At 43.4% G+C, this 23257-nt stretch overlaps 1 protein-coding gene and 1 long non-coding RNA gene across 4 annotated transcripts in view; one reads left to right on the top strand and one right to left on the bottom strand.

Annotated features, from left to right (window-relative positions):
- The window catches only part of RASGEF1A (RasGEF domain family member 1A), a 223333-nt gene that overhangs the window by 83471 nt on the left and 116605 nt on the right, over nt 1-23257 (bottom strand). Inside the window, exon 1 of one of the 3 annotated variants that reach the window (XM_081861235.1) lies at nt 14002-14110. The exons of 1 other annotated variant lie outside the window; for it this stretch is intronic. In XM_081861235.1, coding sequence (XP_081717361.1) covers nt 14002-14043 — 42 coding nt within the window. In that variant the 5' untranslated portion in view covers nt 14044-14110. Of the gene's footprint in view, nt 1-6424; nt 6556-14001; nt 14111-23257 lie in introns of those variants that run through there. One more of the 3 variants, XM_081861239.1, reaches the window with a different exon arrangement.
- The window catches only part of LOC309341660, a 150237-nt gene that overhangs the window by 41540 nt on the left and 85440 nt on the right, over nt 1-23257 (top strand). The window contains exon 2 of the long non-coding RNA XR_014156509.1: nt 14022-14128. This is a non-coding gene — a long non-coding RNA (uncharacterized lncRNA). The remainder of the gene's footprint in view (nt 1-14021; nt 14129-23257) is intronic.

The following is a 23257-nucleotide window of genomic DNA, read 5'->3' on the forward strand; positions in this document are numbered from 1 at the left end:
TTGAGATTGGAGTCACGACACGAAAGGCTAAACCTGTCCTGCTTCTCTCTGTTTCCCTGACTTAAATTGTTCCCTTCTGCCTTGGTTGGGTGAGGGGGAAGACAGATGGACTATGGGGGTGTACCAGAAGGAGACAATGCAGCCACATAAAAGTCATAAGGTTTCTGCACCCTCCCCCACATCTCTCCATCCTCTACAAAGGCAAGCAAGAGGCATTAGCACAGAGACATTCAAGCCAGACAAAATATCTTAAAGGTTGAGAGAGTGTGGCCCCAGGGAAGTCCCATGAGCCAGCTCAAGGCTGCATTTGGCAAGTGGGCTGGAGGTTCCCTGTGCTTGCTTTTAATTAAGGGGGGGGGAGAGATGTTGGGAAAATGCACTATATAAATGCTAAGTTTGTATCAATGCCTTTTGGGTTTTGATTCACTCAGGCTTGCTGATTTATTGACTGTTTCCGTAGTCTCCTGCCATTGCCTGTTTCGCTGAAGTTGGAATATTGTAAAATTGGGTTTTATTATATAATGTTTTATCCCTGCTGTGTATTTCTACCCTGGGATCTTTCAATGAAGGGGGAACTATAAATAAGATAGATAGATAAGTACATTTCTTGTTTGGGCCAGGGGAATCAACTTTTTGCAAGATAAAGCATTTTATTTTATTGTATGAACCCATAAGCTGGCACATTTCTATGCCAGTCACTTGTAGCTTGCGAACTTCATATCTGTAATGCTTCCCACTTTCCTGCTTGGAGGCCATTTTCACTCACTGCAAGTGAGCCAGATCTCACAAGCCTAAGCATTGTTTAATGTTTGGATAAGATATAAGGATTTGTTAGGGGAAAAAAACCCAAGATGGTTGTCACCAATGGAAGTGAAGGCACAGAAAAAACTCAATATGGAGGCCAAATGGCCGAAATATTGGGTGGGAAATTTTGGAACAAGACGGAGACAGAATAAAATTGCAGAGTTTTGAGAAATTGAAAAATAAAGTGCGAGACTGGCTCCATTATTATCAAATAATGGAGGCATAGAATTAGGACAAAAAAGTTGGCTTCCAGGTGGAAAAATCAAAATTGGAAACAGAATTGTTAGACTCAAATATCAAGAATTTGTCAAGAATGTATAACTTGCTGTTGAAATGGAACACTCAGGATGAAATGGTGAAATCAGTTATGATTAAATGGGCACAAGATGTTGGACATAACATAATGATGGCTGACTGGGAACAGTTATGGACCACAGGTATGAAATTTACGGCATGTAATGCCCTAAGAGAAAACTTAATGAAAATGATTTATAGGTGGTACATGACAGCAGTCAAGCTTGCAGAAATTTACCATTTGCCCGATAATAAATGTTGGAAATGTAATGAGATTGAAGGTACATTCTTTCACCTTTGGTGGACATGCCCAAGGATTAAGACATTCTGGGAGATGATTTATAACGAAATGAAAAAGGTATTCAAATATACCTTCCTGAAGAAACCAGAGGCCTTTCTCCTGGGCATGGTCGGCCAATTGGTGCCAAAGAAGGATAGAACATTTTTCAAGTATGCAACAACAGCAGCAAGAATACTCATCGCGAAGTATTGGAAGACACAAGATTTACCAACCTGGGAAGAATGGCAGATGAAGTTGATGGACTATATGGAACTGGTGGAAATGACTGGCAGAATCCGAGACCAGGGAGAAGAGTCGGTGGAAGAAGACTGGAAAAAGTTTAAAGATTATTTACGGAAATACTGCAAAATTAATGAATGTTAGAAAAATGTTGGAATGAAGTTATATGGCTTTAGTAGAAATGTTATAAGGAATTAAGCATAAATAGATTAATAGAGTATCAAAGGAAAAAATAAAGTTAGAATGTGTTAAGATAATTATAGGATAGAAAACAGAGAAAGATGGAAAGGAATTGCTGAAACAGTTAATAGAAGTGGAATACAAAAAGGGAGGTGGAGGAGGTCGCGGAAATAAGTGAATGAAAGATATGATACTGAAACTATTTGATGTGTTGTTGTTTTTGTTAGTTTAAATGTGTTGGTGTTGTGTAGTGTTTTTGTGTTGTGTTGTATTGTATTGTTTTTATTTTTTGTAGTGTTTAAATTGTTAATAATTTTTTTTTTTTTAAAAAAAAGATAACAAGCCTCAGCTGTGACTGGAAGTTTTTTCCTTAGAGGTTTTGAAGCAGAGCTTGGATGGCCATCACCATGGATGTTTTAGTGGAGATCTGTACATTGCAAGGGGTTGGACTGGGTGACCCTCGGGATCCCTGCCAACTCCACAGTTCTGTCATTCTATGATATACAAGTCCTTGCACCTCTGGGGTGCAAAGATCCGCCCAGTGCCCCCAAATTTAGTTTAGCCCCCAAATTAACACTACCACACTTATAAGTAAACTTATAAGTATTCAAAGATGCTGTGGACCCCTCTGCTGCATAGCAGCTCAATACAATACGTACATAATATTTTGATGTAAGAGTTAATTTTGCGTGCATGGCGCCGTTGAGAATGACAAGTGCTGCTGCTGTCGCTGCACATCTTTGGTAAATAAGCGCACAAAGTCGAAAGTCCTTTAGTGAAACAGTAGGTATACATTTTGGTAATACCTAGGTATATATGTATTTTCTTTTTCTAGCTTGATCAAAATTATTTATTATTTCATAACAGGTAGATAGTTAAGAGCTTAGGCGGCTTCAGCGGTGGGAGCCTGGCACCCCCCAGAATTTGGTTCCTGGGTGCCCTGCAACCCTTGCACCCCCGGGTAAAGACGGTCCTGTCTCCCAGTTCTGTGTCCAAGTGATACATACAAGCGTTGGCCTGGATAAGGCTCTTAATTTTCATGTTAGAAGATTTAGATTCCTATAAGCTTCAGTGCTATAGCCTGCTATTGGCTGTTGGATGAATGGATAGATAGATGGCAGTCACAAAGATATTTACACCTTGTGCCTAAACAAGAAAGTCAGTCCCAGTGATAGTCACAAAGCTTGCTTTCACATAAAGTATATTTAGGATTCAGAAGACAGTTTAATCAGTGCAAGATGAAACAGACTTATTAAACTTTAAAAAATCATTTCATAAAATCTCTTTTCAAGGGATACTTACATGAATACAAAGCTATTTGAACTATGTTTCTTATCAAATTCTTAATCAAGCCATTTGGGGGGAGGGGCACAAGAAATGTATAAAGTTTTACAAATACACACAGGTCCCGCTTTATGAACACGGTGCATTCCCTGGTAATCTTTTATCAGGCAAGTGTTTGTTTCATGAGCTGATGATTTCTATTCATTCCTATGAGGAATTTTCTAATGCATTTCCAACCATGGAATCTGCAGTGCATATAGCGAGGTTTAGGGACGAATTTTCGCATAGTGAGGACCTACATAAAGTGGGACCTGCATGTATAATAAATACTGGAAATTTACATCTGGAAGATGTAAAGGCTTTGCACTAGTTATTATATGTGTATACGTATATCATATACAGTAATGCATCTGCATTTGAGTATTTCATCTGAATGCTTGATTTGCCTCTACCGAAAAGCCTGCTTTGCACAGTGATTTGAAAGTTCCCTCTCTCTGATATTATTTCTGTGACGAGTCATACACAAACGTGAGCCCTCACTGGACATTCTTCATTGGATGATTATATTGTGAAGAAGGGATGTGCATAGACCCCTGATTCACGCTGTGGTACCACTCTAATGGGCTTTGAAGACGCTCAAACTCAAGACGAAAGGGAGAAACGTGCTAAGAGGAAGGCATGCTTGACAAACCCTCACCATTATCAACTCCTGCCCGGAAACCTATGTCCCCACGGTGGAAGGATGTGTGGGTCCAGAATTGGCCTTCACAGTCACTTATGGACTTACTGTTAAAACCATGTTTTTGGAAGACAATCTTACTCAGCTACGAATGATCACCAAAGAAGAAGACCACTCTATGGCTCCCAGATCAGGGCAATTTGCCCTGTGTTGTCCCACCCATCCCAGATTCATCCGCCAAACAATTCAGGGATGGGGCTAAGAATTTTCAAAAGCCCTTACAAATGTTCTGTGAATGTGTGTGCACAGCATTGTGCAGGATCAGAGCCTCCCACTCAGCTAAAAGTCTGCACAAAAGGAGAGCTGCAACCAGCACAGTGTAGGATCAAATTGGATCCTGTGTGGATGCAGCCAGTTGAACCCCACAGGATTGATCCAGTCGAAGAATCTAGGGCTCTTTTGGTCACATGTGCTGCATCAATAAGATTTTGGGCATCACATGGCAGGACAGAGTCTCAAACAAAGATGTGCTCTCTCAACGTTTCCAGCACGTTCACACTCCTGTTTCAGCAAAACGTCTATGGCTGGCTTAGTCATGTTCACAGAATGGAAGATGGCAGGATTGCCAAGGATCTCTATGGGGAGCTGGCTTCAGGCACCAGGCCCATCGGCAGACCAACTCTGCAGTAGAAAGGTATCTGAAAATGTGACATAAAGGCTAGCAACATCAAGCCTGTTGAATGGGAATCCCTTGCAGATGACCACAGTGCCTTCAGACAGACAGACAGGTAGTGCATCCACAGCAGTGAGCAGAGGAGGAACAACTGCTGTTAGGAATGCAGAGGGAAGAAATGCCATGGTGCATCTGCAGCAGCCCAAGCAAATACCTTCATCTGCCCCAGCTTCAACAAAACATGTTTCTCCTGTATCAGTCACTACAGCCACAGCAGGCACTGTAACTCCCCAACAGTTTGAATTCACCCCGCAAGCTGCACTCTTCCATCGTATCACAAGACAGATGGGTGCCAACAACTAGGGCTAAGTCTAGAGAAAAATGTGAAGTAGGTATTTCTGAATGCATAGGGAATACATTTCCCCACTGACTTACTGTCATCTGTCCCTACTCGCTTAGTACTTAAAGGCAGGTTCTTCCAGGGCAGATGAGCTCCAGTACATTTCTTGTTAGAAATTAAGTATTGGGGGCAAAATAAACAACCCTTTGCTTCTTCTTCCACTACCATTAGCTGCATACCTCTCATCCTTCCGTGAGTTAGAGGCAGGAAGGGGGACCTGCATCACACCGTGTTTAGCTTTGTGCAACTACGAAGGAACACATGGAACTGCTGTTCCATTTCATGTTTCTTTAGCCTTTGATGTGCGAAGCAGAAAAACCTAGGGACTGGAGCCTGGTGGTTCCCACGTTGCCACTTAGAACGCTATCTCGTCACAGACAGCGCTGCGGAGCATAGCAAATGCATTGCAGTTTGCTCTGTGCAGATACTAACTGCTTAGCAATTTCTTTCCTTTTTTCTTTTTTTTCTTTTTGCCGTGCTCCACCAAGTAAAAAACGAAAGGGGAAATTACACAGAGGAACGAAACCCACACCAGCTTCCGTGATGTCAGATGAGTGGCTGTGATGTGTGGGTGGGTGAGGTGGGAGCTAGAGGGGGACGCTGACACTCTTGAAGACTTTGCCAGCGCTTCCCTTCCTTCTGTGTTACAGCTTGTGCCCCCTCGCTGCATCTCATTACCAAGTACGGCCTGGGATAAACGGGGGAGGGAAATGAACTTTGGCTTGACGGGGGAAACAAGTAGAAGGAATTTCAGTTCTCTAAACTGTGAAAACCGCCGTGTTAAATGAACAGTCAAACGTGCCCTTGTACTATAGCTTCCTACCTTGGAAAACCCTTTCCACATCAGTTTGTCTGCTGATTACCTGACACGGAATTTCCAATGGACTGCAAGTGGGTCCATTCTGGGCATATTCTGTGGGCAAACACAGTATAATGAGGATGCTGGTGGCCCCTGCAGTCAGAATTTGCTATTGATTTGCAAATTCAGCATGGTCATCAGCCAGGGGATGGTCACTGTTGCTGACTATATCTGGAAGGCTGCAGGCTCCCCATACCTCATGCAGACAGTCCTGAACTGGACAGACCAATGATCTGATGCCGTATAAGGCAGACAGCTTCCCATGTTACAATCAGTTGGCAGCACTACCCTCTTGCGGGCAAATTTCCAAGCCGGTGCGTTTCTTTCAAAGGGCTGCATGGGTTCCATGGATAAATAGACACAGCAAGTTTCAATTGCGGGGGGGGGGGGGGGGACACAACCATGTAGATTTTGCAGTAAATATCTCTAAGCAACGTGCTTCCCAACTGCAGCTTGAGGCGTTTTGGTGTAATGCAGCTGCTCAAAGCCTGTTTTGGGAAGTCCCCGCTTCAAATTACCACCTTGGCTAAGAACTCACTAGGTGGCTGTAGGCCACCTCTTCCTCTGCAATATGAAGATAGTAATAGAGGGTTGTCACACTGACAGCTGAAGTATGTGAAATGTGAATACTCAGGAAAAGTGCTATAAGCCACAGCAGATCTTTCAGGTGGCCCCTGTACTTTATCAATCACAACCACCACTATCAAACTCCTCTGCATAGCCTTTCCTACCTGCCAGCTTCTCTTAGCCACATTCCACTGTTTCTTTTTCCAGGTCCCATCCTTCCTTCAGTCTCTCTCCTTTTCTCCCTTTCCTTATCAGATTTCCTCCCTCCCCACTCTTTCCTCAGGGTCCTGCCATCTGTGATGGGTTAAGGGGCTGCTTGTGCGTAAATGGTTGAGTTCTCAACTCATGCAATCAGTTTCTAAACTCTCCCAGTCCGCGGAGCCATGGGTGCATGGCTACCTCAATCGCTGGCAGAATCCGTCAGTGGGCGCTTCCGGAATTTACGCCAACATAAGAGTTCCTTAACGGAAACCCTCCTTCTGGATTCTCTGCGTGACAGTTTCCTGCGCGGAGTAGGCGTCCCCAGCGGAGGTCCTGAAACCTCTCCGCTGTTCTCACTGGAAGTATCTTGGAGCCATCCCTCCGACTGAGTTTCTGTGGGAACTCTCTCTCTCCCCCTGCTGGTTCCTTCCTCAGCATCCGAGGGTCTCCTAGCCTCCTTGAGCCCTTCCACCACCTGACTCTCCGATGGCAGTTCCCTGACACCATCCTACTGCCTATTCTGTTCCCTAAGCTACCCCGACTGTGCCATCACAGTTGCTCAGCCTTTGTGATGTCAGCATTGCCAGTAGCTTCACTGACGTCACAAATCCTTACTGCACGAAATGATTAGTGATTTTCTTCGCAAAATCAATGTGGTTTTTTCCCCTATCCTGACGTAACACTTTCCACAAAAATTCCTTCTTGAGAGCCAGTGTGTGTTGTAATTGTATTTGATTTCTACATTATATTGTACCATGTTTTGTGAATTATGAGCACTGCAGCACTGTCAGGATTAGGACTGGGTTGGCAGGCTCTGATGGAGGAGGAGGAAATGGAGGACTGAATTGGATGAATCTTGGCTGGAGTCAGTTTGTAAGGGGGAGAAGGGATGTCAGCTCTCCCCTCTGTCCTTCTGGCTGAGCGGCAATCCTCAGTGGAGTCTGGGGAGGGCTTGGAGGGAGGGGAGGTTGAAGAGGAGGTGGTAGTGATCGAACAGGAGTCTGAGCAGGAGGGTACAGTCTTGTCATCTAGAACCAGGCCACCACATCTGCAGTTTGGAGCAGACCCATTAGTGCTGACAGAGTGTGCACTTGCCACCCCAATATTCCCACTAGGTGGAAAGACGCCATGCATTGTCTTTAAAAGCTTAGCGGGAAGGGTGGGGGAACTTGTTGGGACACTTTGTCACTTTGTTGGGACATCTTTGTCACTTCTGTCCAGTCCTTGATCTCCTGAATTGTGTCTCCTGAGCAATGTCTCTGCTGCTGAGCCTGTATCACTCCTTGCCTGCATAAAATTTTCTTCCTTCCTTCTGAGCAAGAGCCTTTGTCTGTGTGTGTTGGGTGGGAGCCAGAACCTTTCTGAGAACTGGAGTCATGACTAGATGGCACACTTGCCTGAACCAACAGGCTACTTTTTAATTATTATTATTTAATTAAATTTTACATAGCATATTTCCATTTAAACATATCAATCACCTTTTCATTTAGGATTCTCAGAATGCCTTGACTTCCCTCTCTGTCCTTTTCTGGTTTCCATTGCCCATCCCTTTTTATTCAGCTTATCCCCCCCCCCCATTTATTATATCTATTATTTTCTTTTTCATTATAACAGGCTACTATTATGTACATAGACCCATAGGAACTGAGTGTATGTTTTGTTGTACAACTGGGATTGCAAAAACAGTTTCCCCACCTATGCATACAGAGGCACCAGCTTCTTCAGAGGATTGGGGCCCCTGGTGTGACATCCTCTGAATATTGAGGGCAGCCCGGCACCCTCAACAAATATTCAGGGAGCCAGAACTGCCTTGGCCCCTAGGAGTCAAGACAGAAATCCTGATCTACAACCAGAGGAATAAGAGTGGTTTTGTGCGCCTTGTTTGAGTGCCACCACACCACACCTCTACTAGTAAAAAATGAGAGGGGCCTTCAGATGGCCGCTGGGGCAATTTCCAATGGGAGGTGTAATTGCCACTGTCACTCCATGACAGAAAAGGCTGTGGGAGAAACAGAAACTCCCTCACACACTCTTGGACTGTTGTGCAAAATGGTTGGTTCAGGTGAATCCCTTACTGCCCACAAAGAAGCTCCTTTGAGAAAATAACACTTGGTTTTCTGCTAAAGGTTGCTGGCAAAATTTGAAGTTTTCAAATGCTTCTTCTAAATGTTGTTTTTTAATTGGTGGGGTTTTCTCCACAAAGATTCCCCTAGAGCAAAGCTTTTGTATGCTTCATGTTAATCCTGCCCAACCTCTGGGGACTTGCTGCTTGCCTTAATTTGGGGGGTAAAGTCACTTCCTTTGTTATCATTAATAAAAGGAAGGAGTGTAAACATATTGGTGAAGACTAGATAACTTGAAACTCATGAGTGGCTTTGTATTCAGTGCACCTAAAAGCGTGACAGAGTTAAAATGCATATCCTTGTCACAGGCAAAGGACAACGGGTTAAACTGAGAGCTTGGCTTCTTTGCTCAGTCTCAATGCAAATTCTCTAATCCCCTGCTAATCAGTGTATATTTTTCTATTTTTATATCAGTGGTTGTCTATTCCCACAGCTATCTTTACTGACTAAAATATTTGCTTTGGCAACCAACTTTGCTCTACACATATTTGCGATTTGGGTTGTTGTTTTTTCTCATTCTGTTCGATGATAAAAGTTGTGTGTAATTTTCAGGTTTGCATATGTTTCTATGTTTGCTTACGTTTCTATACAATTCTGTATAGTAGAATCTACTACACAGCATATCTTAAAAGTGCATATACTCCCCTTATTGACTAACATCAGATTTGAGGGGTAGGTTGGAGTGCTTTCCTCATTGAGGAAATGACTCGAGATGGAATGAGTTAAACACCCTTCCACAGTGCCATTGCTAGAATCAAATTTGGGATACTCGGTGTCTGTTTTAAAGTAAACAAACATACAGAAAACCCAAGGAAAAAACAATTGCTCTATCAGATTATGGATCTCCAACTTCTTGGCCTCTAGCAGCTGATAAACAGAGCCCAAATGAAAACAGGCCCGTGGAGCGAAATGAAAAACAGATCTGAAACGCCTTCCCATTTTTAAAAAATCAGGTTTACGCTTGGGATTTGTATACACATTTTGTCTCCAGTTACTGGTAAGCCCCACACCAAAATGTTTACAATCATGTACTAATCAAGCACATAATTGAACTGATAGCATTACAATAGCAGCACCATTTTTTTCTGTTTAGGGTCTTCTGCACCTTAAATTTAAACCACTTTGATACCGCTTTGTAATGGGTTTAACTGGCATGGTTTGCCCCCAGCAACTAGCAATGCTAGTTTTGGTGCTGGGGGTGAAGTCCTTTTCTTTTGTGCCCCTTCATAGAACCACATTTCCCAGGTTATCTTGGCTGAGCACCAACCACGTTGGAAACTAGTTTAAATTTGTAGTCACGAATATGTTTGCTGTGTTTAAACTTCACCAACATACCTCAAAGGGCTCAAAGTACAAATTAAATTGGGACTTATAAGTATGTGTATTTACCTCACAGAAAATGTCTTAATAAATTCAAAGGAGACATTTGTGTTTTTAATTTCATATCTGTTCCTTTTAGCTGTTATTAGGCCACAGTACCATTCAGGTGCCATTGTTATGGTTTTGTTTATTTATACTGCTGAGAATGTATTGCAGCATGGGCAGTGAATGGGAGGAAACCATAACACCCACAGGTTTCCACTACGTGGGATCACATGCTGCAACTTGTGGTTAACTGGAGGAGCTCTGGGCTTGCAAAGTGAAACAAAACTTGCGTGCTAATCCTTTCCCTTTGTGGCTAAGTAGGCGTGTTGGGGACTCTAGGACTTGAAACCGGAACATCTTAGTTGGAACATACAACATCTCTCTCTCTCTCTCTCTCTCTCTCTCTCTCTCTCTCTCTCTCTCTCTCTGTGTGTGTGTGTGTGTGTGTGTGTGTTTCCAAACCTTAGAGCCTTCTCCAGGCACAAAAGACAATCAGGCAGTAAAAACAACAGTCTCTGCAGGATGTATGACACCACTAGAATGACCAGATCTAGGCTGTGCACACCTAATTGGCTTGAAATGCAACTCTCTTTCTCAATTCAGACTGAAGTGGATACAGGATAGATATGGATTGTGGCTAGTCCAGAATATATACCGTTTCTCAAGATCAGAACAGATGTGATCTCCATCTTCTCCTTTTTATTATTAGTTTTTGTTGACTGTTTAAACCAGGGACTAATACAGTGCTTTTAGCAGTAAATGTACTAATAGCCACCCACTTTTACAGTTCATCCCCTACACATTAAGCATCCTATTGTATTTTTATCAATATATACCCGGTTTTATCTCAATAAAGATAAATTTCATATTTCTTAGGATCTATGAAAAGACGAACATCAAACTTTGAGCAAGAGCTTCCCAAAACACAGCCCACAATGATATGGTAGGATTAGTTTATCAATAAAGATTTAGCAGATTCAAGACTAGCCTTATGAATAACATATCCTTTTCCTGATACAGGAAAGATCTCTTTTATGCATGTTCAATAAAATTGAATGACCCGCATCTTACTCCACTTACATTTTTATTTCCTGGTATGTACACCTGGATTACTGTCTTGCTGTCCTCCATATTTCTATGTAAGTGTGCAGGAATATAGCCTTAGCAGGATGTGACACTAAACACATTGATAAAAAGGTGTGGGGAGAAGGTAATGCTTTGCTCTCCAGCCACAAGCCTGATCATTCAGTCCAGACACTGAAATCCTGCTCCGAGGGCCTTCTGGTGGTTCCCTCATTGTGTGAAGTGAGGTAACAGGGAACCAGGCAGAGGGCCTTCTTGGTAGTGGTGCCTGCCCTGTGGAACGCCCTCCCATCAGATGTTAAACAGATAAACAATTATCTGATATTTAGATGACATCTGAAGGCAGCCTTGTTTCAGGAAGTTCAGGTTACGTGGGAGCCGGTTGAAGTTAAATCCTTCGAAGACAGAGGTCCTCTGGCTGGGGCGGGATGATATGGGATTGAGGGGGCAACTCCCATCTCTTGCGGGGGTGCAACTAGTGCCAGCACCGTCCGTTAAGAGTTTGGGTGTAATCTTCGATACCTCCCTCTCTATGGAGGCGCAGATTACAGCTATAACAAAGGCGGCATTTTTTCATCTCCGCCAAGCTAAGCAGTTGGCCCCTTATCTCTCTCGCCCTGACCTAGCCACTGTGATCCATGCGACGGTCACCTCCAGACTGGATTATTGTAACTTGCTCTACGTGGGGCTGCCCTTAAGACTGACCCAGAAACTCCAGCGGGTGCAGAATGCCGCGGCGAGACTCCTTATGGGGTCTTCGCTGCGAGATCACATTCAACCGGTACTATACCAGCTGCACTGGCTCCCGGTGGAGTACAGGATCAGGTTTAAGGTGCTGGTTTTAACCTTTAAAGCCCTATACGGCCTAGGACCCTCGTACCTACGGGACCGCCTCTCCTGGTATGCCCCACAGAGAAACCTACGGTCTGCAAATAATAACATCCTCAAGGTCCCAGGCCTCAGAGAGGTTAGGCTGGCCTCAACTAGAGCCAGGGCCTTCTCGGCTGCGGCTCCAATCTGGTGGAACACTCTGTCACAAGAGACTAGGGCCCTGCGGGACCTGACATCCTTCCGCAGGGCCTGCAAGACAGAGTTGTTCCACCAGGCCTTTGGTCAGGGCGCAGCCTGACTCCCTCCTCTGGCAACCTGCTTAGAATCTTGCTTAATTAGTTGCCATTAATTTGATTTTAATTGATTTTATAATGTAATATTTTTAGAATGTGTGAATATTTGATTGTTTGATTGTTGATTGTTGTTAGCCGCCCTGAGCCCGGCTTCGGCTGGGGAGGGCGGGATATAAATAAAATTTATTATTATTATTATATTATTATGTTTGATGTCTTAACTGTGTTTTAGTTTGTTGGAAGTTTCCCAGAGTGGCTGGGGAAACCCAGTCAGATGGGTGGCATATAAATAAATTATGGTGATGATGATGATGGTGGTGATAATGCAGGAATGCTTCGGTATTATCTAGAAATATGCTATTACTAGGATCAGGCAGAGAATAAGGACGGTACAGTAAACCAAAAGGTCCCTATTTTTATCTGCGACGTGCTGAAATGTTACTAAAGTTTACTAGATGGGGCAAATCAAATATAGGCAATTAAATATCTCAGTAATAATAATAAAAAGTAAGAGGGGCTAAAGAGAGAACAAAGGAAGCAGGAGAAGCGGGAAAGGAAAGTGCACAGGGAACAATCTAAAAAACAAAGACAAAAACAAGCTTCAAAGCTAGAGCAAATAAAGCTGCATGACCATTTATGTTTTAAGAAGAGCAAGAAATCGAAGAGAAATTTGTCCAATGCAACAGCAATGATTAAAGGGTTGGAACTCATGAGAAAAATTGCTCAGTGTGTCTGGGTGTGTTTAATATAGAGAAAGGAAATTTAAGGGGAGCCATAATAGCAGTTTTCAAGAGTCTAAAAGGCTGCCTTGAAGAAGAGGTTGAACAAATGTTTCTTGGGCTCATTCCCTGGCATTATTACAGAAAAGCAGATCTAGGTCTAGAAACTCTCCATGAATCGATAAAGTGCACTCTTAGTCTATAAGGTTCCACAAGAACCTTTGCTGTTTTTTCCACTTTTTAAATATCACTGAACTTTTTTTTTTTTTTTACAGGAGTTTACATCTCCCCACCAACATGTCCCGCATTGACAACTCCAGAAAACATATTTAATGCTTCTAATGAGGACTACAAGTTTAATTGCTTGATGACACAACTCAGACTTCAGACAATTATTCAATAGGGGTTATTTTAATTGGTGGGGATGACTTTAAATTACAGTGTAGTTGTACAGCAAATTAAATATTTCTTTGTTACTTTGAGGCTATAATAGTTTTAATGTATTAGGGGAAGGAATTAAAAAATAATAATACCCAGAATGACCTTTCTAAGAACAAATGCTCCTTTTTTTTGTTTATTGCATAAGAAAATGTAAGATTACCAAAATATAGGTGGCCTTGGGTCCACCTTGGGTCCTCTGCTGGGTTATGGAAGTGAGATGGTGCAGCTGTGGATTCTAATCACCCTCCTGGAGACTATACCCCTGGTTTTGAGAGGCAAATCAGCCTTAGTCCCGTTCTTTGTGTGGCCTACTGTTGGATTGGACACTGGGTCACTTTGGAGTTGGTGGTACTCCTAAAGTAGACTGTGAATGTCCCACATCTGTGATTTTTGTGCCTCTGAATCTCTGTGCAAAATATCTGGGACTGGGTCATGACATGCACAACACTATCAAACGTCAGTGCTACATATGTGTTTACTGAATGGAAAGCTGGCCCCTTCAAACAATCGCGAACCATTCACAGTTGATGAGCAAAACTTTGAGCGTTGGGAAGTTTCAAATCTGAGTGGTTTTTGCTTTTAGCATCAACCACAGTTGCTAGCCATGCACCCATTTTGAAATAAAACCAAATGCTTGAAAACAAAACCTATAAATATAAGATGGATAACAGAAAACAGAACTTACTTTACATTTCTTTACAGCAGCATTGCACGGTGGTTCTGCCATCCAGACCTTTCTAGGAGGTGGACTTGGAGCTATTTCCCTCTGCAGTTTTTGTCATCAATCTTGCCACCTTCTCCTTTAAAATAAGGTGAGTACCAAATTAGTGTTTGGGTTCTTCCAACATGTTTCTCCAAACCTAGATAAATACTGTCTTCTGTCTAGTTTTGTTTGAAGAGAGATGCTTGTAGTATTTTCCAGTCAGTTTTTGGAAACTGCCATTTTATTGTGTTGCGGAAGTTGGATGTTACATTGTTCAAACACTGTTGTCATGATGGATGAGTTTTGAGAACTCTTGGTGGATGATGATGATCATGGTTATTTAATAAATTTATATATTTAAATTATGGAATGTCACAAACCCAGACCAAGTAAGAGATCTCTTGGACAGTTTTGTTTTATTTTAATTTTTTTAAAAAAATCAGTTACATAGGGTGCTCATGAGTTGCAAACAGTTCAACTGACATCCTTAGGGATGGTGACTATTGATGTGGGAAGTTTATAGCTAGAATTATATCTTCTTCTTTATCGCCAAGCAGCAAATTTCCACAGAAAACCCCAGTGACTACAGTGGTACCTCCGGTTAAGTACTTAATTCGTTCCAGAGGTCCATTCTTAACCTGAAACTGTTCTTAACCTGAAGCACTACTTTAGCTAATGAGGCCTCCCGCTGCCACCGCGCTGCCGGAGCATGATTTCTGCTCTTATCCTGAAGCAAAGTTCTTAACCCGAGGTACTATTTCTGGATTAGCGGAGTCTGTAACCTGAAGTGTATGTAACCTGAAGCATATGTAACCTGCTGGCTGTTGCCTTCTGCCACCTCTCCAACATGGGGGTTGTTGCTGTCTTTCTCTGGGGATGAGGGAAGGCATCAGGAAGCTGGCTTCCACTGGACCCTCTGAATGTTCTTTTCGGTCACTTGTAAACTCCTTTTTTACAAGTGGGATGCAGGTGGCACTGTGGGTTAAACCACAGAGCCTAGGGCTTGCTGATCAGAAAGTTGGCGGTTCAAATCCCCGCGACGGGGTGAGCTCCCATTGCTCTGTCCCAGCTCCTGCCAACCTAGCAGTTCGAAAGCATGTCAAAGTGCAAGTAGATAAATAGGTACCGCTGTGGCAGGAAGGTAAACGGCGTTTCCGTGCGCTGCTCTGGTTCGCCACAAGCAGCTTAGACATGCTGGCCACATGACCCGGAAGCTGTACGCCAGCTCCCTCAGCCAGTAAAGCAAGATGAGCACTGCAACCCCAGAGTCATCCGCGACTGGACCTAATGGTCAGGGGTGCCTTTAAACTCCTTGAAGGTTTTGCGAACAAGAGTCCTCAGAGGGCCTGGTTGATTTCCCTGGGTGAGCACCAGGTTGCTCACCCATCCTTAACTGCAGTTGATGAGCCTAAAGTAAGGCAGTTTTATAGGTTCAGGTACTTGGAGAGTCCTAGGGCTTGTGACCCCACCCCTAGGGCCCACTTCCCAGATCATGAGCCTAATAAGTGTGTAACTTTTAAAGCACATTCCTCCTAAAAGTACAGTAGATATTTATGAGCATATGATAAGAACCTCTGCCACAATGTGGTGTTAATGGCAATCTGTGATGACCACAGGAGGCATGAACTGCAAACTTACAATGACTCTTTAGATGTATTTTCCTCTCAAAAGATTTCACAATACATTTCTGGGTTTTTGTAGGGATGTGCATTGACAGGCATAATTAGCTTGAAAGAGGTAATTACAGCAGCGTTGCCTCTGCCTTGGTCCAAACATAAAATTAATGATGCACAATACAATATATGTGCCTCGTGTACTGTTGGGAGTAGATAGTTAATGGTTTTTAAAATATATAAATACATATCCCAAAACCCTTCTCTGATACTGAGGAACTACATATGGTAGAGCTTTAAGACAGGCATAGGCAAACTCGGCCCTCCAGATGTTTTGAGACTACAATTCCCATCATTCCTGACCACTGGTCTTGCTAGCTAGGGATGATGGGAGTTGTAGTCCCAAAACATCTGGAGGGCAGAGTTTGCCTATGCTTGCAATACGATAAAGAGCTGAACTTCACAGGACATGCAATCAACTCAAAGATTCCGCATGCAACAGCACACAGGAGTGAAGATCTGCACGCTGTCCCATGTCGCACATGATCCTTGCATGTGCAAGTGCCTACACAAGAAAGCCCATCTATTGTGAAAAGCGGTTGATGTGATGTTGGGAGCAGGAGCTACTAATCAAAGTATTTATGTACTAGCATTAAAGGTTATGCTTGGGGGGGGCAGGTGTACAATCCCTAGCTTGTTCCTGTGCCCTGCCATATAATAACTTTAATGTCTGAACTATGTGAAGAGTAAGTTCACACTCTTCCATGTTTGCTTCGTTCCTCTCTGTATCTCTCTTTTTTTTACATTTCAGTAGCTACGCACTCCAGTTTTCACTCAGTATTGCCTAGCAATTTCAATTCACATGGTTGTGTTTTTTTTATATATAAATCTGTCTTCATATTTGCAATATGCTGGTGTACACTTCAGAGTTGCCATGGGAATGGTGCTGAAAATAGCTTCCCATATCAAGCGATCCCTGCCTGGTCTGTAACATTTAGAAGCACTTGCCAGCAGCCAGAAATGTGGAGTCGATTTGTGATGGCCAATCCCTATACAATTCTCAATAGCTTTTTTATATTTGTGAAGGAGATGCCACTATGGGGAGACCGTTTCAGCGGCATTCCCATGATGACTGTGGTACTCACTCTAACACTTCAAACTCTGACACCTAGATGTACAAGGGAAGGCCCAAGAATATATGGTTTGACAGTCAAAAATGTGTCAAATATTTTATTTGCAATATCGGGCAAGTTCTTTTGTTGTTGTTGTTGTTGTATGTTCAACCCCACTCCCTGAGACTCGTGCTCAGATAGAGAGAAGTCAGATCTGGTGAACACTTGGATACCAAGGGAGTGGTTTCCCTAGCAACAGTAACAATGTGAAGTGCTCTTTAGAACTTCCCCTCTGTGTTCATGCTGGCTTTCTCATGTGACATTTGCTGCAATGCTGCAGAGAGCTTGTTTGTCGAAGTTACGGATTCTTCTAAATAAGACTTTCCACATTTGGCTTCTCTGTTTCCACCCCCTCCCTGTCAATGACTTGCTTTTCAGTGACTGACAGGCTTCCTCTGCTCCCAAAGGACTGGCTTTTCCATTGGACGAATGGAGCATTTGTGCTGCTAGGAGGAAGCAGAAGATTCTCAAATAGAAAAGGAAAGAATGAAGGGGGGGCAAGGAGTCCGAGGTGAAAGTGGATCACACAGGTGACAGGACAATCCTGACACTTGACCAACTGCCATAGTCGGTAGATTTAAGAAACCATTACTACATCTGGGATGGCAGATATCTAACACAATTCTGGTTGGTGAATTTGGCTCTCAGTAAGGTCTGCTGTAATTGGCAGAGATCTTTCTCAGCCTTACCTGAAGATACTGAAGATTACACCTGAGACCTTTTACATGCAGATGATCTCATGGGAAGGGAAGCTCAGAAGGGGTATGGAAAACTACTCCTCATCTTCCTTTTGAGGTTATTTTAGGTTACGCAACCAGGAATGTTGTATCTATCCCACAAATATTAACTTTCTCTCTCTCCATGTTAATGTCTCTGGAGCAAGGTATCAAATAGATAAAGTTAACCTGAACTGGGTTGTGAAAGCCAGTTTGGTGTAGTGTCTAAAGTCTTGGGCTAGGATCTGAGAGACCAGGTTCAAACCCCCACTCAGCCATGGAAATCACTGAGTGACCTTGGACCAGTTCCCATAGCTGTCAACTTACAGATTTGAAAATAAGGGACCAGCAGCCTCAAAAATAAGGGATCAGCAGCCAAAATAAGGGATTTTCAGGGCACAGGTATGTTCAACTTCTGAGCCCCTCCGAGCCAAAGGCAGAAAGCCCAGCCAGCAGCCAAACGAAGCCTCAAGTGGTGGTTCCCACAGCGCAGCAACCCGGCAAAGGGGATGCAGCAAGGAAAACCACTGTCACCTCTCTGCTGGGAAGTGCTGAGCAAAGGCGAGTCCCCAGGCAACGTGGACGATTTGATCGGCACAAGGCATGCAAGCTCCACCCCCCAGTCGTTCTGAGACTCCTTATTGGGTGAGCAACGCAGCCAAGCAACACAGTTGGAGCCTCCCTCCTCCCTGGCTGGCAGGGAGGGAGAGAGAGGAGCTGCTTCCTTTGAAACCCAGGAAATTTAAGGGACATCATCAATAAGGGACAGCAGCGGGACATGGCGCTGGGATAAGGGAGTTTCCTGCCAAATAAGGGACGGTTGACAGCTATGCCAGTTCCTCCCTCTCAGCCTAACCTACCCAGTGAGAATAAAATGAATAGTGGGAGAACCATATACACCACCTTGAGCTCCTTGGAGGAAAAGTGGCATATAGATGTAATAAAAACAAATAAAATATAGGTAGTTACAGGCCACAGTGACCAATAATGATGTCTGGTGGGGGTACAGCTCCATTTACATTGGCATTTCTTAATTGCAAACTTTGGAATGGTCACAAGGGGGGCGGAATTAGTGACTGCTTTGCATGTGTGAAAATGGGCTTTTAGCCTTTTACTCACGTGAACAGTTAATTTACTAGGACAATTTTATGAGGAGTTGTTGAACAACTATTATTCCCTCTTGCACTCTGCATCGTCTGTCTGACCTCTCACCAATCTTTTGCAAGTATGTCCCATTGCTCTCTTTATAATGCAGATTCTTCTGTACAGCCCAGTGCTAAGTTTATCAAGTCACTTCGAGTGCCTCTTAGTTTTTCACAGTGCTGAAAGGAAACTTTCTAATAAGAGCCTTTGCAAAGCCTGCTCCTAATTAATCAAAGCTGTTTGGAAGGGAAGTTTATTTGCCAGCGGTTAACACGGAGACATGAGCTATTGTGGGAACCTTGCTGATCCTCTGTTTTAACAAGGCAGATGCAGCTTAACATTGCTGTTGAACTGATGACCTATGGCTACGATGCCAAAGGAAACTGGGGAAAGCAAACAGGCAAGCCATTGGTCTGGAATTGCCTGCTCCTTTGCTGTTGTTTTCAACAATGAAGATTAGTGACACCTATGGTTTGAGTGCACTGATGGTGTATGTCTGAATTGAGCATAGATAACAGATTCCAAAACACCAACATATAGCCGTAGAGACAATTTTCCAGGGACATGTAACAGGAATCAAAACAACACAGAAGAAGGATTGATCCAAAAATCATCTGACAGTCCCAAAGCCCCTGCTTTTTCTTCACTGCACACAAAAGAACATGCTCATATGTTTTCAGGAAATCACACAACAAAAATAAATAAACCCATTTCTTCTTCTTAGCCTAGTATTATTCCCCATGAGCTGGGTCCCAGGAAGGGGCTTTGCAGGTCAAATGGGTTAGGGAATGCACGTAGAAGTGGTCTGAATTCTTAATATCTTCCATTAACGGTCACATGATTATAGTCTGTATTGGATATTCTATTGATTTTAAAAAGAACAGGTTCTGACTTATAAAATGAATTCACTGTGGTTGTTGCAAAGTAGGTGTGAACAGGGCAAATCCCATTTCCCCCAAGACTCTGAGGGTCAACAGAGGTAGGGCGAGCCCCCAAGTCAAAAGTCCTTCTTTTCTCCCATATATGTAAACATCTATGATTCACTCACTCATGGAGGAAAAGGGCACAATTGATGTCAGGACAAAATGTGCTCTTTAGTTTGGTTGATAGGGTGCTTCCTGACACCCTACTTTGTGCATGCATGTCTCTCTGTGTGGCACCCTAACAGAGATACAAATGTGTTTGTGTGGTAAAGAGCATCATTTCCACGCACTCACAGTTTCTGTGCTATGTGGGTTCCTTCTTACCTATGTGATTGGAACAAAGGATATTTAGGAAATAGAAATGAACCATGTTTGGTTCACAAAACCAAGTTAGGATTATGCTAATTCCTTGCTTGAAGGAAACAAGTCAAGACCTGTTGATTTTGTCAGGCCTACAGGAAAGGGAAGGTTGCCAAGGTCTTTCTTTTTTGCTGAAAGCCATTTTGTGATCCCATTGGGTGGAAACATGAACAGGGTTGAAAACTGGAAATGAATGAATAAATAATGGAATGGTATCTTTATAGTTTAAGCATCAGAAGAACTGATGTAATCAAATGAGAGAACAGGTGTGATTTGACCCAATAAAGTATAAATTATCTTGACATGGCAATTCTGTGAATGGGTTGATGATTTCCAAGTCCACTATCTGAGCCAAGTGGCTGGTTTAATAATAACCTACTTTAGCTTACAAACCACTCTTGTTGTGTGTACTGTATGTTTTCAACTGAACTTAGCATATGACTGCCTTGTAGCAAGGTACATTTTCCAGGCTTGAGTTCTAATCGACTTATTATGAGCTTTGGTCTCAGTAAGTGTTTTGTTGATCTATCCCAAGATACTTATGTTGTTTCTGAAATTATTAACTGGAGTGTCTTGTCTTCAGTCACGCAACATGAAAATGCTTTAGTGCCAGTTCTTGCTCAATGTTGTGTTAATGGGTTCACATACATTGTGAAGTCACTCTGTTCAACGTTCTGACTCGACTCAATGTCAAGAAATGTACCAATACCTATGTGGTCATTGGAGGAATGTCAGGCACGGTAACTACTTTCTGATGAAGTAACAACTCGGATATGATGAAAAGGAAGTTAAATGATCGTGCACCAACGATTTCTGGTTTCTTAAACTCTGCCCCACTCATTATAAAACAAGAAGCTTAAAAGAAATTAGGGAAATTCTCTTGCTGTTATTTTTGAGTGCTCAGACTTCCCTTTAGTGGTTTATGGAGTCACAAACTGGCTGGCTGTCAAACTTGATGCCCTACTGATAGCTTATAGAATAGACTAGGTTACTCCCACCACCACCACCCCAAGGGGATGATGCCATTAATACTAAGAGGAAGCATTTTGTGGGGAAACTGATAAATGAATAAAAAGGAGAATTACGATTGCAATATGAGCAGTTTTCTTATTCCTTACTCTGATTTTTTATTTTTTTTACACTACAGGGGAATTATTCAACAATTTTGCTCAGAGTAGACCATTAATTTCAGTGGGCCTACTTCGAGTACAATGTAGTTGAATACTGCTCCCAAACCTCACTGCATTTTATCGCTAGGAATGTGCTAGCTGTGTAGCAGTGCTGCAAGCCCGTTTTTAAGATTTCATGGCTTCAAAGAGATTTTATAGATTGTGTGAGCGATGGCAGAAACCCTCAATTCTTCACCAGTGTTCATTAATAGCATCCTGTTTTGCACTGATACAGTTTTTCTATTCCCATATAGGCTTTCATTTTATCTTATGAGATTTAGATTATGATAAATAGGCCCCCTCTGGCTATATTGGTTGCAGTAACATTATTAAGATAAAGGACTGTAAACCTTTGTTGGCTAGAATTTGCTGATGGTAGTAACTAAGTATGAGTCACTTTGTGTCAAATCCAATGTAGACCGTAATGGGCAGACAACAATTATCAATTTTATTGCTAATATTACAAGTGCTTCGTAGAAAGAAAGAAAGAAAGAAAGAAAGAAGAAACAGCTGCATGTTTGTTCTGTATTACTACTACCTTTCTTTCTGAAGATTATTTGGTAGCACTCTATGAAGGAGAAGCATTCCGGGGTCATTGTCTAAATGAATGCATTTCTATTTTACTCAGTGTTTATCCAGGGCCGGCTTACCCATAGGCGCTAGGGGTGTGGGGCACCCAGGTGCTGGGCTCTCAGTCGTGCCAGGCCGAGAATCCGGGGCTGAGATTTGGAGTCCGGGGATTGAAGAGCCAGGCCAGCCAACAGCCACTGCCGAGCAGAGCAGAGCCCATTGGAGCGCTGAAGGCTTTTCTGCACAGCTGGGATTGGCAGGCTGTCAAGAGGCCTGCCCAGCGCACGCATGCTGCTCACACAAGGTGCACAGCTTCCCTCCCAGGGTGTGCAGCTTCCCTCCCAAGCCTCTGTGGGGATTGCTCTCCTCCCTCCACTTGCAGCAGCATGGGAGAGAGTTGCGTGCCCCCCCCAAGCTCAACAACTCTGAGCTGCCCCCCCCAAAAAACTCAACAAATTTGCCAATTAACCATTAACCAAATATGCTCTGTCCTAGTGTCTTTATTCATCACGGGGGGAGGCCTCGGGGTCTTGATGCGCAAAAACCAATACCATGCAGTGATCTGTTTTTTTGAAGGCTTCATCAGTGGGTGTTTGGTTGGCTCAGGGCCCTGTTATCAATCCCACTTTGGTACTCACCAGAGATTGCCATGACCATGACTAGTTTAGGTTGATGAAGCACAAGGTGGAAGGTTATGCTGGGGTGGAAAAGCCCTCTCAACCAACTTCTGGTGAAGTTGCTATGGTAACATGGTATAAAGGTAAAGGTAAAGGGACCCCTGATCATTAGGCCCAGTCATGGCCGACTCTGGGGTTGCGGCACTCATCTTGCTTTATTGGCCGATGGAGCCGGTGTACAGCTTCCGGGTCATGTGGCCAGCATGACTAAGCTGCTTCTGGCGAACCAGAGCAGTGCACGGAAACGCCGTTTACCTTCCCACCAGAGTGGTACCTATTTATCTACTTGCACTTTGAGGTGCTTTCAAACTGCTAGGTTGGCAGAAGCAGGGACCGAGCAATGGGAGCTCACTCCGTCGCTGGGATTTGAACTGCCGACCTTCTGATCAGCAAGTCCCAGCGCCACCCAGTATAACCAAAAGCTATTGTTAAGGCATGTGCACTGCCTTGCCCCCACGATTGAGGGGGCCATGGCTGTGCAACGTCAATACTTCATGCACGCATGCCCTGTGGTGTGTGCGCATGGTGTCAGCATGCAATAAAGCCTGTGAACATGATGTCAGCATGCCCTGCAGCATGCTAGCACCATCACTCGTGCACGCCGTGACATCACTCACATTTGCCATGGGGCATGCTGACATGTCATGTGAATGCCCCCAGCCTGTGTGTGTGATGTGAACACACCCTGTGGCATGCGTGCATGGCCACCACAAAACTTTGAGAGGGCCCAGCTGTTTCACTGAATTATTATTTTTTGGGTTTGCCCCCGCCTTACTTTGTGTGCCTCTGGTACGGTATGTTTTCGAAGTGTGTGTGAGATAGATGTATATTAATATCAGTATTGCAGGCACAACAGTTCATTTTTTAGGAAGCAGAGAGCTGTAGTTGAAGGAGA

Source organism: Podarcis erhardii (genome assembly GCF_964252035.2).
Source record: "Podarcis erhardii genome assembly, chromosome: 5".
Lineage (NCBI taxonomy): Eukaryota > Metazoa > Chordata > Lepidosauria > Squamata > Lacertidae > Podarcis > Podarcis erhardii.